The 17,370-nt window shown below is 41.0% G+C and overlaps 1 protein-coding gene across 2 annotated transcripts in view; it reads right to left on the bottom strand.

Annotated features, from left to right (window-relative positions):
- The window catches only part of LOC149163603 (uncharacterized), a 373,003-nt gene that overhangs the window by 294,697 nt on the left and 60,936 nt on the right, over window positions 1-17,370 (bottom strand). For both annotated transcript variants that reach the window (XM_089431784.1, XM_089431785.1), the window contains exon 7: window positions 15,390-15,441. In XM_089431784.1, the coding sequence (XP_089287910.1) occupies window positions 15,390-15,441 (52 nt within the window). The remainder of the gene's footprint in view (window positions 1-15,389; window positions 15,442-17,370) is intronic.

Raw genomic sequence — 17,370 nt, 5'->3', positions numbered from 1 at the left:
TGATCGGGAATCTCATGTGTGTAGGTTGAAGAAAGCCCTCTATGGGTTGAAGCAAGCACCCCGAGCGTGGTATGAGAGGATATATAGCAACTTGATGAAGCTAGGATTCACTAGGAGTGAAGTCAACCCTAACGTTTACTTTAAGGTTGAAGATGACAACCTCTCACACTGGTGTTGTACGTTGATGACCTCTTTCTAACAAATGCAGACCCTCTCATTTTCAAATGTAAGAGGGAGTTGGCTTTCGAGTTCGAGATGAAAGACCTAGGGCTGATGCACTATTTCCTAGGACTGGAAGTCTGGCAGAAACCAGGGGAGATTTTCCTATCTCAAGGAAAATATGTGGTGAAAATATTGGAGAGATTCGGTATGGTGGACAGCAAGCCCGTGACTACCCCGATGGAGCTTGACTTCAAGAAGTTAAGCGGTAGTGTTGTCGGACCTGTTTTACGAAATGCTACCGAGTATCATCAACTCATCAGAGCATTAATGTTCTTGGTGAACTCCTGTCCGAATATATGCTTTGCAGTCAACACGTTGAGTCAACATATGGTTGAGCCTCACCACACACATTGGATTGGTACCAAGGATCTGTTGAGATATCTTCGTGGCACAGTCACTCATGGGTTGAGATACACTATCGGAGATGTGAGACTACTTGGATATACCAATGTTGATTGGGCAGGCAGTGTGGTGGACCGAAAGAGCACTTCCAGGTGCTATTTCTCTTTGGGATCTACCTCGATATCCTGGATGAGCTGGAAGAAAAAGTTGGTGGCTTTGAGCACCGCCGAGGCAGAGTACATTGCTGCTAGTATGGCCTCTTGTGAGGCGGTCTGGTTGCGGAAGCTCTTCAGTGAGCTGTTTGGATTCACATTGGATACTACCGTGATCCTATGTGACAACCAGAGCAGGATTCGTTTATCAGAGAATCCTGTATTTCATGATCGCTCCAAGCACATCAATATCAGGTACCACTATATCCGAGATATGGTACAACGGGGAGCAATAAGGCTTCAATATATCGGTACAAATGAAGAGGTCGCCAACATTTTGACGAAGCGCCTGGGAAAGGTCAAATTCTTAACTTTCCGAGAATGACTTGGTGTCGTTGAGGGACCCTCTTATGAGGGTCGTGTATGATGCATATATTGAGCTCTGGGAGCTCCAGGGGGGTGAGGGGTACTTCTTGTAGCGACATGTAACCACAGGGCGACTCACCATCCCCTAGTGCTACACTATGTACAGGGTGAAAGGTTCAACCTTCCCCTATGACACCACGTGGCGACTGTGGGACAGAATGATTAGTTCTCCTGTGGGCCAGGATGATTAGTTCTCCCGTGGCGACTGTGGACAGGATGACTAGTTCTCCTACAACAACTATTGGACATGATGATTCGTTTTGTTGTGGACAGGATGATAAGTTCTCCTGTCGAGGAATCCTACCCATGCAGTCTGGGACTCATGGGAAGTACCTCTCATCTGATCAATAGGAAATGGGGTTAGGGACCATTAGGAGTACTATTGATGGATGCATCATTGTATCTATCATACTCCCTATGCTAGGATGACCTCCATTGATCTGGGATCAATGATACTGATTTGGGATCAGTGAGAGTGGTATGATACACTTTGAAGCTAACTCCGGGTCGGTGGAGGATGGTATGACATATCCTCAATCATTTCTTCTTCTTCATAGTTCAGCAGAGCATAGCAGAGCAGAGCCAGCAGTGCAAGGCAATGCATTTGAATCCTGGGACAGTACCGACGGTCAGACAGATTAGCAGATGGAGTTCTCCCTAGTTGAGAGGGAGTGTTAAAATTGGCAACTAGGGCAAAACTCCAAGTGGGTCATCTCATTTATGGCAGCTGATATTTTTCCTAGATTCCTCTTGTCGAGAGGTGTAGGATTGATCTAAAGATCATCCAATTCCGATGAGTATTTATGGAGATATGAATTTATTTGTATTTACTTGACAAATTGTAAAGGTCGGCCAGCAGTTAAATGTTTGGCACACATGCCTAGTGAATCATATAAATACAAGTGAGGTTGATTCATTTTATCATCATCTCATCTCACTCATTTCTTCTCTCTCTCTCTCTCTCTCCTTAGCTTTGGGTTACACAAGGAGCAGCTCACATGTGGGAAGGAGGACACATTAGGGCAAGGAGGACGCAAAAGCTACTAAAGGTCTCTTTGACCAACGTTGACCAAGCGTTGACTTTAGAAGAGTGCGGTTTTGGTGTGGCTGCCTCTTCTAGGGAGGCCGCATTTTTTGGCACGAAAATTGAGGCAATCTGACCTCATGTTTGACCAGCGTTCACTGCCCTAGTTTGGGGCAACAAGTTGACTTCAGTCAACTGCAGTTTCACTGTGTATTTGGGGCAGTTTAAGAGCTGATTCTTCAGGTTGTTCGAAGTCTAGTTGACCGGGAAATTGACCAAGAATATTTGAGGTCGATTTCATCTCGTTTGACTCAGTTTGGCTTTTCTGATTTAGGGTTTGCTGCTACTGATATAAAATTACAGAATCCTGATTTTGTACTATTTCTCTCTGCTGAACTATTGAAGATAAAAGAAGATTTGATCAAAGGGTTTCCCCACATTGGAGTTTGTCCCTGGTTAGCCGCCACATCTTGTGTCTCTTGTCTTGGCTTGTTTTCTGTCGATAGTTTAATGTTCTATCTGCACTTTACTTAATGTATATGTGATTGCTAATCAATGGTTAATAAGAAGAAAAGAAGTAAACTGCTCTAAGCATAGAACATACCATAATTTAACAGTGATATCCAAGAGGAGTGACGCAGAAGCTGCCCAGGATGGCGCAATTCTGCGTAGAGGCCACGCAGAGGGTGATGCAGAGCCTCCAAAGCTGAAGGATCAGTCAATGATTCTCCAGTGATGGGTGAGATCATTTCACCAGTGTTTTGTCCAGTATTTTCTCTGTAAAGGATTGCTAGTTGAGCATCCTAGACTTGTACTCAGAATTTTCTCCTGCATAATAATAAACCCTAAGAGTTGTTGCACCGGTTTTACCGCATTGGGTTTTTCCGGGGACTATTTTGTCCAAAAATAATTGTCTTATGTATCTTGTTCTTTGCTCATTTTTTTTCATGTAATCAAATTTAAAGTAGTGTACGTTGTAGAAGTAATTTGTTTTAGTATTCGGAGAATAACTTGATGAATGTATATTAAAATCAAGTAGGTGAAGTAGATTCAGACTTGTTGCAGTTGGGGTTCCTTGAGGATTAGGAATTTTCACAGTCTGCAGGTGATCAGAATCAATCAGCAGAAGCTCCTTTAGTCCAGCACTAGGGGCAGCCAGTGGGACAGGAAGGAGGACCGTCACAAGGATCAAGTACTGTGACGAGTACCAGTATTTTCTCAGGTGTAGGAAATCCAGGGAGTTCTCAGCAGATGGAGCAGCCGAGACGGAATGAGGAGGTGCTTGCAGAGCCTCCAATGACTAGTGGTCGAGCCAGCAGAGAGGTTTGTCAAACATTGAGAGATGCAGAGGAGTTTATTGGAACTCCTAGGACGAGAAAAAGACAGCACAAACAGCTTGACAAGGACCAAGCATTGGTGGCTCAAGTTGCAAGACCTTCTAGCTTTCAGGAGGCTACACAACATCATGTGTGGGTAGATCCCATGGTAGAAGAGTATAGCTCTATCATGACAAATGATGTTTGGGAGGTAATGCCAAGGTCGGAAGATAGATCAATTGTAGGTTCTAGATGGATCTATAAGATCAAATATGCGGCAGACGGCAGTGTGGAAAAGTACAAGGCTAGATTCGTGACAAAGGGGTATGCACAAAAAGAAAGGATAGATTATGAGGAGACCTTCGCCCCAATTGCCAGATACACTTCTATCCATTCAGTTATATCTCTAGTAGCTCAGATGGGATGGTAGATTCACCAAATGGACATCAAGACAGCCTTCTTGAACGGGGTGATAGAGGAAGAAGTGTACAAAAACAGCCCGAGGGCTTTGAGACTCATGAGAGGCACACTCGTGTGCAGATTGAAGAAATCTCTGTATAAACTCAAGCAGGCTCCCAGGGTATGGTATGGTAGGATTGACAGCTACTTGCAGTAGATGGGATTCATCAAGAGTAACGTAGATCCCAACCTTTACTAATTGATGGTAGAGGGTAAGCCACTCATTATAGTTTTGTATGTGGATGATATTTTTTTGACAGGATCATCAAGGCTCATAGAGGACTGCAAGAGGAACCGGGCAATAGAATTTGACATGAAGGATTTGGGGTTGATGCACTATTTCCTAGGATTGGAAGTGTGGCAGAAGGATGGAGAGATCTTCCTTGGGCAAGGGAGATACGCTACAGATATTCTAAAGAGGTTCAGAATGCAAGATTGCAGACCCATGTCTACGCCCATGATTACCAACTGGAAGAAGATAGATGCATCAGATGACAAGGATGTTGACCCCACTTTGTATAAACAACTCATTGGGTCTCTCATGTATTTGGTCAACATTAGGCCAGATATTTGCTTCGCAATGAATACCCTTAGTTAGTTCATGGTAGAACCGAAGAGGGTGCATTGGGCAGTAGCAAGACATATTTTGAGGTATATTCACGGCATAGTCGAGTATGGGTTGAAATATACTCGAGGGGATGACGTCAGACTTTGTGGGTACACAGATGCAAATTGGGCACACAATTCAGTGGACAGGAAAAGTACCTATAGGCACTGCTTTATTGTTGGATCAGGGATGGTTTCTTGGTGTAGCAGGAAGCAGAAGTCAATAGCACTGAGCTCTGCAGAAGCAGCCACCACAGCGATGTGCGAAGTTTTATGGCTTCAGAAGCTGCTAGTAAGCTTGTTCAAGAAAGGATGGAGGCGACCAATGTCTATTGTGATAACCAGAGTTGCATAAAGCTCTCTGAAAATCTAATGTTTCAGGACAGGTCGAAGCACATTGATATTCGGTGTCACTTCATCAGACATTGTGTACAACGTGGAGTAGTCCAGCTACAATATGTTCACACAGAAGAGCAGGTTGCAGATATACTCACGAAATCTCTAGGGAGAGTTAAGTTCGTCTATTTTAGAGAACAGATGAGTATGGTGGAGCACCTGTTTCAGTAGCAGAGGCAGGTTATTTTGGATGTTTTTCAGTTGCAGTTGCAGCAGCGACAGATTAGAGGGAGTTGCAGTGCAGATGTAGTGTTGGCAGCAGTATGGCAGTGTCAGCAGCAGCACAAATGCAACATATATCAAAGTTGCGCAGTGGTTGGTGGGTAGTATGGCCAAACATTAGCAGTGTGACAAGAGATGATGCAGAGACAGGGTGTGCAGTAGCACTAGAACACATTCCTCGCTAAAACATAGTGTTAGTTTTTGTAGCATCGAATGTGTTATAGTAATGAAATTTGATAAAGAGGCTAGAATGCATTTGAGATCTCCAAAACCCATAAATCATTTCTAGAAATTCCACCTAGAAGTGTCTCAATTAGATTATTAACTAATTTTTAAATATTTCCTAAGTCTAAACTTAGGGAAAATGGTTAATTAATCAGTATTAATTGAGATAAAGTGAGAATCATCTAGAAACTCACACCAATCGATCCAGAGATGATCCTAGCCACTGATTAAGTTTTAATCTTGGTCGCTGGTGCTCCAACATTGGGTTATAAGAGGAAGTCAATGTGGTGATGGGGAAGACACCAGTGTAGATACTCAATTGCCTGGGCAGTTCAATTTTCTCAGCAGAGAAGATAGAGCCAGAGGGTGAGTAGCAGGTGGAAGAGGAGGGCAGCAGCATTTCGGGAGGAAGATTTCCAATCCCCGAAAGAGGCAAAGGAAGGAAAGGTGAAATTTGCAGAGGGCCAGCGTAAGCTCTGCGCGAACGGTGACGCAAGGAGCTCAGCGCAGAGGATAGGGAGGCGATTTTGGAGGCAGAAAATAGTTGTGGGGTGAGAGAAAATTTTCACAATATTTTTGCCAGTGTTTTCCTCAAATTAGATTGCCAGTTGGGCATCTAAATTATTGTACTCATAATCATTGTTTTAAACAACAGTCGAGTCGACTCTGACTCGGTCGAGTCAGACCGAGCCAATGCCTGGTCGGGTCGACTCAGTGGCTGAAACGGAACGGTTGGCCAGGTTGTTACCGAGCCAGTCATTGACTCGGTCGACTCAGTAACAACTCGGCCTGCTCAGCTCTTTGACAAAAATCCTGAAGCACATTTTTCAAAAGTTGTTTTGCCTCCGACATATCAATGGTTGGGCTGTTTTTTATTGCATATTTATAGCCCTAAAGTAATCTATCACTGTGAGAAAGTTTTGAAAATTACAAGGCCAGCGTATGGTTATCCTAGTGGCATGAATTAGAAAACTGAAACAATGCATTGAGCCATAAAATGTTTTTAAAACATTGACCCTTGACCTATGACCCTTGACCAAGACCCTCCAAGACTAAGTCCCATGACAAGCTTTCCTTCTAGCAGTTCCTTAACAACCACTGCAATTTCGACCTCCATCAAATTCTTCTGCATCTTCGACTAGTAGATTCTACTACAACTTCGACCTCTCCAGCAGATTCACAGCTTCGACCTAGCTGCAGCTTCACAGCTTCCACCTAGATATTCACAACTTTGATGCAACTTCGATGCAGCTTCACAGCATCGATGCAGCTTTAAGATTTCGTCTTGCCCTAATACCTGTAGAAACCTTAACAAAAGAGAGAGAGAGAAAGGCCCAAAACTTTGATCTTGTTTTGTTTCTTCTTCTTCGTCCTTTTTCCAGCTTCTATCTTGAGGAGATCGAACTTGCTTGAGAGTGTGTCCAAATGAGGTCAAGTTCCTTCTTATTTATAGGCTTTTGAGGGGTACGAATTGTTATCTTTAGGCCGACTTGTCCATTCATGTAGGCCAACTTGATCTTTGCATCATGATGAGGTCTTGGAGGGTCTTTTGACTCTCTTTTGACTCAAATAAATTTTCTTTACAATATGTAACATGCCCAAAAGGGTCTTTCATACATGACAATGATTCAATTGACTTGTAGATTCGATGAAAAGCCCTAGAAGCACTCAATGGTTGCTTGACCTAAAATTAAATTTCCCTTGAGCATGAAACCCATGCCTCAAGAATAACAATAATAAATTTATTTTTTCTCTTTTCATTAAATACATAAAATCATGATTACATATGTCATTATGAAAACCAAACCTAGTTACATATTTCAACACTTTGAACGATCTACTCCATGTCTCACTAGGTTTGCTGATCCTAGCCTTCACGGCCCATACAAGTAGTTTGTCATACTTAGCCAACTCTCTTGGCATGGTTCTTCAAACCATTGTTGCTACCTACAACTCCCTATCAAAGTTGTCACTTGTGCAAATCTCAAATCCAACTGCCCTTCTCAAAGACCAAGCTTTGATACCATGTTAGATTTTGGGCACTAAACTCAGTCCACACACACCACACTAGATCCAGTAACAAATGTATCTAACCATAAACAAATTTAGCACAAAGGAACTTATAAAACCAGCAATTAGATCATGCACAGTAAACATATTGTTACCGCTCGAACTAGCAAGGGTTCTAGGAGGGGATCTTAAAAGGGAAACTATTGGGTCAAGGGAAACAATGGAGCAATAGCCCATTGTCACCTCAGCTAAAGCTCCCTGCTCTTTACAGACTTTCACCGATGGGAGGATACCCAGTATAAAAGGAATCACTTAGAAGGATGAATCAATGAAGAGACAAGGAGTGATTCTTAAGGCCTATTCATGAAAGAGACTCAATTGTATGGTTTGCTTGCTTGGGAAGCAAGGTGTACGGCTCTCTAAGAAGGGCCAAGGGAGTTTCAAGGGCTAGGTTTTGCAAATAAGCTTTGTAAAGGAGGGACCTAGTCGTAAAAACCCTTGTGAAAACTTGGTTTCCAAATGGTCTTTGCGAGATTATCTTCGAAAAGTTGTGGGAACACACGGGACCAAGTGGACCCAAAATTAGGTCAAGTAAGAGGAATTGGTCACTCAAGGAGGGGCTTGACCTAATTGTGGAAGAGAAGAGGATCAATGGACAAATCTTCAAGGAATAGAATGCAATTATCCAAATTGTTGAAAATAGCAACAAGAAATGCTAAAAATAGCATTTAGTATATTCCAATTTTAGTTTGTCCTTGAATTAAAATTGAGAATTAAATTCGAATTTAGTCTCACCAGCTGTTTGAAAATAATTAATTAATTCATCTTGGATTAATTAGTTGGAGAAATTCAAGCTAGAAGTCTTTGTGAAGTCATGCAACAGTTATTCCCTAAATTAAGAAGATAAGGATGAGTTGTATTTGAGTTGTAATTAGTTAGTTCAATTAACTAAGTTAAGTCCAATTAAATTAGTTCCAAACAGTTTGTGGAACTGATTGTGAGTTCAGTTAGTTAATGCATGCATGCATGAAACTAGTGTACTCCAGATAACTGAATATTCTCTCATAAATAACTCATGCATGTCAGTTGAGATTAAAGGCAGGGACAGTGTACTATCAGTTGCAAGAATTTTCCTATAAGAAAATCTCTTGCATGCAAAAGGAATTCATTCCTTGAGATTTTCGCAGTTTTACAGTGTGTTGGAGCAATGTGTGAGATCAGTGTCACACAAGGTTACAGCTGGAGCACCCAGGGAAAACTGTGCAAGGAAATTGGAGGCTTGGAGGGCAGAGAAAAGGCATATGTGTTGTCTATTACGTTTATGAGCAGCAGTGAGGGATTGTGCTGAGAGCTGGATAGCTGTGAAAGCTAAAGCTTTGCATAATCCTGATATATTTCCACTTGTATGATAATACAGATAGCGGGGTTTTTAGCTGAGGCTTTCCCCAGAGTATTCTTCTATGTTTCATGTGTATGGTTTCTTCTTCTCTGTTATACGTGTTCCAATTGATCTTGCTCAAATTGATTAAGCTTCCGCAAAGTTTGATTGTAGAAGTAGATCAAGTATTTTGCTTTAGTTATATTGCATTATCAGGTTAATCTACAGTGAAAATTTCTACATGGTATCAGAGCAAAGGTGATCAAAGCGGTGAACAGTATATTGAAAAGGAAAATTCGAAGTTTGAAGTTCTTGGTTGCAGGTGCAAAATCGAATTCTTATCATACTTCAAAGTTCACCAATGGCGTTCTATGGCTTGAGACTTGAGTATGCCTTGGATGGCAGCTCGAATTACATAGCATGGAAAGATCGCATGGAGGCTGCATTAGAAGACAACAGTTTGAAGGATTTCATTGACCAAGAAATCCCAAAGCCAGCTTCAAGTAATGCACAAGAGTTGGTTGAATGAAAGAAGTGCGTCACGAGGGCGAAACGGATCATCCTTGAGGGAGTTCGAGACCATATTGTCTCGAGTCTCCATGGGAAGGATACTCCATATTCAATGTGGAAGACATTGAAAGACCTCTACCAGAACAGTAGCGACCACTAGAAATTGGCGCTCAAGGACAAGCTTCGAAGAATCAAGATGGAGAACGGTGATATTATTTCCACATATCTGAACAAGCTCACCACCTGTAGAGATGAGCTTCGCAGTGTGGGAATAACTACTGTCGATCATGATATGGTGAGCCTCGCTCTCCTTGGCCTTCCAAAGAGCTGGAATAGCTACCAAGACTCTGTGAATGGAAGGGAGAAACTGTCGGATTGGGATCGACTGTGGTCGGATCTCATAGAGGAGGAGATCAAGAGGAGCAAACGAGATAGTTCTTCATCCAAGGAGGATGAAGAAAATCTGGCCTTAGCAAGTAAGGCAAGTAAAGAGAAGGAGAAGGATTCTCATCCCAAATCGAATTCTTCTCATGGAGGAAAGAAGGGTGACAAATCTAAAGTGAGATGCTTTAATTGTCACGAGATGGGTCATTATGAGACTAATTGCCCATCGAAGAAGTCCAAGAAGGGATCCTCGGTAGGATCGGAAGGTGAGGCATTAGCCTCTCAGTTCGAGATGGACTTTACCCTTATCGCATGCATAGTGTCAGCAATGATGGGTTATGGTTGGTATCTTGACAGTGGAACCTCATTCCACATGACTGGCGATAAAAAGTTTATTCAGTACCTTGGAGGAGAAAGACCTCAAGATTCGCATAGAGATGGGTAATGATGAAAGGTATAGTGTTTTAGGAGTGGGCATGGTTGTTTTTCAGAGGGAGCATGGAGCTCTTATTACCTTAACAGATGTGAAGTATATGCCTAGACTGAAGAAGAACTTGGTATCGATCGCGATGCTGGAGGACAAAGGCTACAATGTTGTCTTCAGTAAGGGAAAGGTTTTCCTTAGACACATCACCATGAGACAGATGAAGCAGATCAATTCACGAATCAAGAACCTATATGCTCTTGAGGTTCAAGATGCATACAAAGCCTTGAGGATGAAGGCAAATGTTGAAGACTTGGTGGTTGAGAGGGAGAGTAAATTACCTCTCAACATGCAACACCATAAGAAGTCTTAGACAATTGTGGAGGAGCCACAATTGGAGAAATCAGCAGAGGGATCACATGCAACCACACCTCCAGGTGTGAGGTGGGGCGATGTGAAGTGATAGTCTCAAGAATACTGAAATTGGGCAAGGTCCATGGAGAGGTTTTATCTCATGGATCGTATCTTGCTACGGGAGCCCAAAGTTTAGAGTGGCAGGAGGAATCAGTGGGATTGATGCTGTCAGATATCAAAGTGACAGAGGCTAGAGCAGTCAAATACTGAAAAGCGCAGAGAAGGATTGACAACAGTGCAGAAAGGCTGAGTCAGCAGAAGTGCAGGCTTTTCAATCAACAAAGGCAATAGCAGTCAGAGACTTTGATGACAATGGCATCATTCTGATTCAGGCTGGATGTTTTTTTTTTTTTGTTTCTGGAGTTGCTGGAGCAACAACACTTGAGAGAAGTGTTGCATGCAGAACATTCCAAAGGTTCAAGATCGGGTTCGAGTTGAATACCTTTCTTGTTGAGAGGGAGTGTTGAAAATAGGAACAAGAAATGCTAAAAATAGCATTCAATATATTCCAATTTTAGTTTGTCCTTGAATTAAAATTGAGAATTAAATTCGAATTTAGTCTCACTAGCTGTTTGAAAAATAATTAATTAAATCATCTTGGATCAATTAGTTGGAGAAATTCAAGCTAGAAGTCTTTGTGAAGTCATGCAACAGTTATTCCCTAAATTAAGAAGATAAGGATAAGTTGTATTTGAGTTGTAATTAGTTAGCTCAGTTAACTGAGTTAAGTCCAGTTAGATTAGTTCCAAACAGTTTGTGGAATTGATTGTGAATTCAGTTAGTTAATGCATGCATGCATGAAACTAGTGTACTCTAGATAATTGAATATTCTCTCATAAATAACTCATGCATGTCAGTACAAACAAAGACCCAGTTGAGATTAAAGGCAGCGACAGTGTACTATCAGTTGCAAGAATTTTCCTATAAGAAAATCTCTTGCATGCAAAAGGAATTCATTCCTTGAGATTTGCACAGTTTTATAGTGTGTTGGAGCAATGTGTGAGATCAGTGTCACACAAGGTTACAGCTGGAGCACCTAGGGAAAACTGCGCAAGGAAATAGGAGGCTTGGAGGACAGAGGAAAGGCATATGTGTCTATTCTGTCTATGAGCAACAGTGAGGGATTGTACTGAGAGTTGGATAGCTGTGAAAGCTAAAGTTGTGTGTAATCTTGATATATTTCCACTTGTATGATAATACAGATAGTGGGGTTTTTAGCTGAGGCTTTCCCCAAAGTATTCTTCCATGTTTCATGTGTATGGTTTCCTATTCTCTATTATATGTGTTCTGATTGAACTTGCTCAAATTGATTAAGCTTCCGCAAAGTTTGATTGTAGAAGTAGATCAAGTATTTTTCTTTAGTTATATTGCATTATCAGGTTAATCTATAGTGAGAATTTCTACACAAATGAGGTCACTAGCCAAGGGAAACCTATGGCAATAAAAGGTCCTCGAGCTAGTGCTTGCAATATCTCGAGATCCCGCCGTCGGATTTGCTTCAAATTTGGAGTGCCTCTAGAGCAAACTCCAGTGCAATTGTGGACCAAAAATCAAGTGTTTGGATGGCTACATTGTGATATAATTGATGGCCTAGGTGACCTATGTAGGCTAGGCCTAGAAAAGAAGAGAGAAGGGTGAGAAAAATATGCTCTAAGGTGATCACCTATAAAGGATCAGTGCCTAATCCTTTAGGAGAAATGGAGTCAAGAAGATTCTAATGTAAAGATGAATTCACTTAGTCAAGAAGGCCTCTAGAACAATTTCACATGGAAATTATGGCATGGGACAGTTGCTTCAAGGTCTTTACACTTCGATATGCAATATATGATGACTTATCAAGATAAAATTTCAATAAAGTATCTCTAGGAACATTCACTTATTCATACATGGTCCATGACATAATGTAACGCTATAAAAAGAAAAACTTCCACAATTTCACATAACAAAAGCAACAAATTTTAGCCTAGTATAATGAAAATCCCCAGCAACATGCATGTGACATAAGAAAAATGACAAGATAGCATTAAAAGAGTACTTACATGTATGAAAAAGTATATCCAATCATCATTATATGCCAATAGTGAAGCTCTACGACAAAAATGAAGAGATCCAAACATCAAAATTCCTCCATTCATCCAATTTCGTCCTCCAAAAAGAATAGCGAAAATCTCACAACAAAGAATGATCAAATCCAAGTGATGATAATCAAAGTGATTCATCTCACTTCTATTTATACACTTCATAATGAATTCGATTTAGGTAACTAGGCCTAATTAAGCCCCTAAAATAAAATAATGTGCATAGTGACAAACTTTTGGTGACAAGCCCACCAAATAGCTCAGTAATGTAAAGATAAGACTTTCAAGAGGGTTGAATGATCAACAAAGTAATCGTTGGGCCATTGAGGAGGCTTGATGAAGTCCAAGGGGTGCCATGATAAAGAAATCGACTCCCAACATAGTGGACAAAGGGTTGGCCCCGTGTTATCCAATCAAGAACCTGTGGTGCTCCCAAGTGGGTGTGGGGGCACAAGGACATCCTCATGGGTCTCCAAATGGGTCAAATATGCTTGTAGGCCATCTATAAGGGTTGCAGTAATGACATAAGCCTTCCCTCTACAGTGGGAGGCATCTTGGAACATCTGTCAAATGTATGGTACGACTATGGAGTCGGTTGGGCATGGTGGGCCAAGTGCATCATCCTTATCCAAAGGTGGACACGAGCAACCAATAAACATTATTGAGGATCCATGAAGTAACATCTACTATGATGGAGACCCGTGGCTCTCAACGCTCACCCTACAAATGCCAATGTGGCCCTCTGGAGGGTGAGGACCCCGTATAAAGAGACCATACCCTAAATGAAAACCCACCTGCAATCTTGCATAAGATCCAATGCATCCCCTTGCCCTCCAATACAACAAATCATTAGAATAATCAAGTAATAATGCTTACAAGTCATGGGATCAATGGGGCACTTCATGGTGGCATGCCCTTCCATAGTGGGCTTTGGGAAGTACAAGTGTCTCCAAGCTCAAAAGGGGGTTAACAAAGACCCTATTAGGTTGTTTCAACCTCTGAAGGGGGTGGCATGTCCATAGTACATCCTTTAAGAGGTAGGTGGCAAATGATATAATGATGGAATGGAGTGGGGATCAGGGGAATCATCCAGACCACATGTCAAGGTGCATTGGGTAAATATGATAAGGGAAGCCCACAACTGGGTACATGAGTGTAGTTGGGAGAAAATCATGGTACATGAGCTACCCCGACCTTTGTTTTACCACCCTTCTTCATATGCCTTTTTCCTTTGATTGATTTTTCTTCATAACTGCTCAGGGCTCCAAGGGATGGAGAGCATGATGTGAAATATGTAGCAGTGGATACCCCCTTTGAGGTGGGGCATTTCATCGTCCACCAACGGTTGGGACAATCATGGGTTCCTTAATGATGGAGGGGGTTCATCTCGGGCCCATAGGAACCAGGGTGATGGCCATAGATAAGGGGTAGAGCTCATGCTTGGCTTTTGCCCATGTGCTGAATTTGTATGTCCCGGCCATCTTTTGCATTTTGTGGTACATTTCCTATTGAGAGCAGTGTTTTAAGAATTGGTCGGTCTGAACCAGTAACCAGTCAAATCCGTCGGTCTGTTGCAGATATGTATTGCACTCGATGCCATTTTGATATATTCACCTTTACATGGTATATAGATGAGCAAACCTTGCACATTTTGTTTCTATTGGCTTGGAATCATGGTTTTAAATCTTAAAAATAGTTTTTTTCATTAAAAATTAATTATTTAATGTATTTTTTTAAATTGGTTCATTTAGACCTGACCAGTCCCGGTTCGACCGGTTCCAATTCGAAACCCGTTCATTAGGTGGACCGGTCCGCTCACCAGTTCCGGTTTTTAAAACATTGGTTGAGAGGGGCCAAAATATGCTTTTTTATTTTCTTTTTAGCTGCATCAACCTCTGAGGCATCGTCCCAAGCCCAACCCAAGGTGTGGACACGGGGAGGGGGAGTCTAAGTTCTAACCCTATGTGGACCCAATGAACACATATGGACTTGGATGGGAAAAGAGATGAATGGGGCTTGAATGAATGGAAAATGAGCAATGTAAGTGGTGACGAGAAGCGGGACCACGAAACCAAAAACGGGATTTCCCATGTAGTGCCAACCCTAAAGCTAATGGCCAGTAAAGGAGATCCCACGGGACTAGGATACAGGGGTAACCAGAATTGCCTATACAAGCCCAGGTATCACCTGAGGGGTCAGTTTAAGTTGCCTTCTGGACCAGATAGCAACAACTTCCTGATGAAAAAAACTGAGCTTTCCTCTGGGACAGGTCAATCTCCTTTACAATTAAGCATTATATGTTTTGCACAAAAGTGCCAAAAAGAGGTTTCCAAAGAGAACAAGCAGAAATATCACTAGTTGCATTAAATGAGACATTTATCTTTTTATACATATGAATCCTGACACGTCAGATATAATCATCTATAGGATTATTTGCACAATAACAGAGTGACATCCTTCACTGTAGATTGACATATAACAGACAGGTTCATGTCACAAAGCTACTTCAGTAGTTCCCACACTGGCTTCCAAGCCTTCAGCAATTCTAAGGCAAACTTACAAGTTTTACAACTGACTCCCTGTACCTTTCTTTTCACCATTGTGTTTTCCTATCTTCCCTGTGACAGTTGATAATCGTATTCTTGTGGACACAATCTCTAAAAAATGAAGACAAAAGCCAATAGTGCAGTCTATAAGGCTTGAAAGAAAATACATAATTAATCTGGGTTATACAGCTGAGGTTATAAGATCATCAAAAATCAATTAACTCTTACAACTGATGTCGAATACATGGAACATACCTATTCTTCTCTTTGCCATGTTCATGCACTCCAACATATTTTATTCGATCACCTGTAACGACAAATAAAATTGCAATGTAATCACTTGATATTAAAGTAATACACAATAGTACAGAAACAACAGCTTGACATGGTTGTTTTCCTTGTTGACAGAAACCACCATATATTTTCCATGATATAGATATTTATTATTGAAAGGTGTGTTTAATATTTTGCTAGTTACATAAGCTAAGATACTTGTTGCTACCATCTATTTTATTGCAATGTTGCAACTACAGGAATGCAATCCGCATTCAAAAATGTAAAACACAGTAAATTTGCTAACAACCTCTCCCAATTAGATCAACCTTATGCACCTATATGAAAAGCTAACTGGCCAGTATTAAGTATTCGTGTCAATATTGATGTTATATCATCTTAGACAAATCTACCAACAGAATGAACAGAACATTAATAAAATTTATGAAATTCCCATGTCCGCTCCCAAGCAAGCAAGGAAAACAGCAGACTCTTGCCATTTGTAGTTCATACCCCCACTTGACACGCTGGATTACAATCTAACTGACAAGTCAAAGTTTGCTTCAAAGGTAGCATGCAGCACATTATCATCCATTATGCTTAACAAGCAGATTATTCAACTGTATGTCATAAAAGGGGCAGCTTGGAAGGGTTATAACTTATTGTCATGTCAAACTTCAGAACAACTTCAACAATTTTCTATAACTTGCATGCCAATGATTGCACTATTGTTAAAGCTGCAGCACAGCACACAGTGGGGAGTGCTTCTCCTATCAAAATCTCTAAATCCATGCTTACTGATGGAAAATGGTGAGTATTACTAATTAGAAACCCTGATAGATTTGTAAAAGGTTTCACAACAACATGTTTGAAGACCTTGGAACTAGTTAGAAAACAAAGGGAAGCATATGCTCCACGGGCCCTGAAGAAGAGCTATTTGCAAAAGGTTGTTTATGATCCAGGCATATAAGGCTAGTGACGATGTAATTAGAATTTCAGAATTGCAGACTGCTACTGCTGCCAGTTGTAAGTTCAAGGGGACTCTGACTCTAGGAAAAGGCTACTTTGTTCCATCTCTGTTACAAATAAGATGAAGGAGTGTTTAAGAGGGCTGTTATACTATGAATTCACTATGATCAAACACATTGGTCCAAAGTCATAGGTTGGAGCGATGTTATCAGAACCAGAACTAGAATTGTGAGAATCTCAAACCAAACCAGAACCAAGAAAAAACCATTTGTACAAAAAAATAGATACAATAATATATATGCATCACTGTAAATCCAAACCATTAGACACCAAATATGCAAAGTTTGCTCATGTATACAGCATGTAAGTGTGAATATAACCAAATGGCATCAAATGTAATAAAAATAGAATCCAAATACATAAACAATAAGGGTCAAAATCATAGTTTTAAAAACCGCAACCGGGTTTCGAACCGGCTGCCTATCTAACCGTGATTCAAACAGGAACCAGATCAAACCGGATTGAACCGGATCCAATAAACCAGAATTGAAAAAATACATAAAATAATTAATTTTTAATGAAAAAAAATGATGATTACAAACCATGATTCCAAACCATTAGAGAAAATATGCAAAGTCTGCTCATCTATATACCATGTACGGGTGTATATATCAAAATGGCAGTGACTGCACTAAATATCATCAAAAAAAAATATAAGCAATGAGGTTCTAAATGGCCTCTAGAGTCCCAAAACAATGCTACAACTCAAGCTAATAGGCCACTACCCTACTACAAATGACTGATCAACATGATCACTAATCAAACTCAGGCTTCCACATTAACTTGATTGCTTGATAAAAACTCATCGAGTTTCCCTATAATAACATTTTTGCTAAGGCCACGACATAGGAGTTCAACAATCAACATCATCAACACTGGGGTACATATAGGGTTGGTGCTCTTGATTAAATGTCAACCACATACCCTCACACAT

The sequence above is a fragment of the Pinus tabuliformis genome, chromosome 5_1 (assembly GCF_031772625.1).
Source record: "Pinus tabuliformis cultivar Carrire ecotype Pingquan chromosome 5_1, CPIR1, whole genome shotgun sequence".
Lineage (NCBI taxonomy): Eukaryota > Viridiplantae > Streptophyta > Pinopsida > Pinales > Pinaceae > Pinus > Pinus tabuliformis.
Note: the sequence above shows the minus strand (reverse complement) of the source record. Positions and strands in the feature narration are given on the sequence as shown.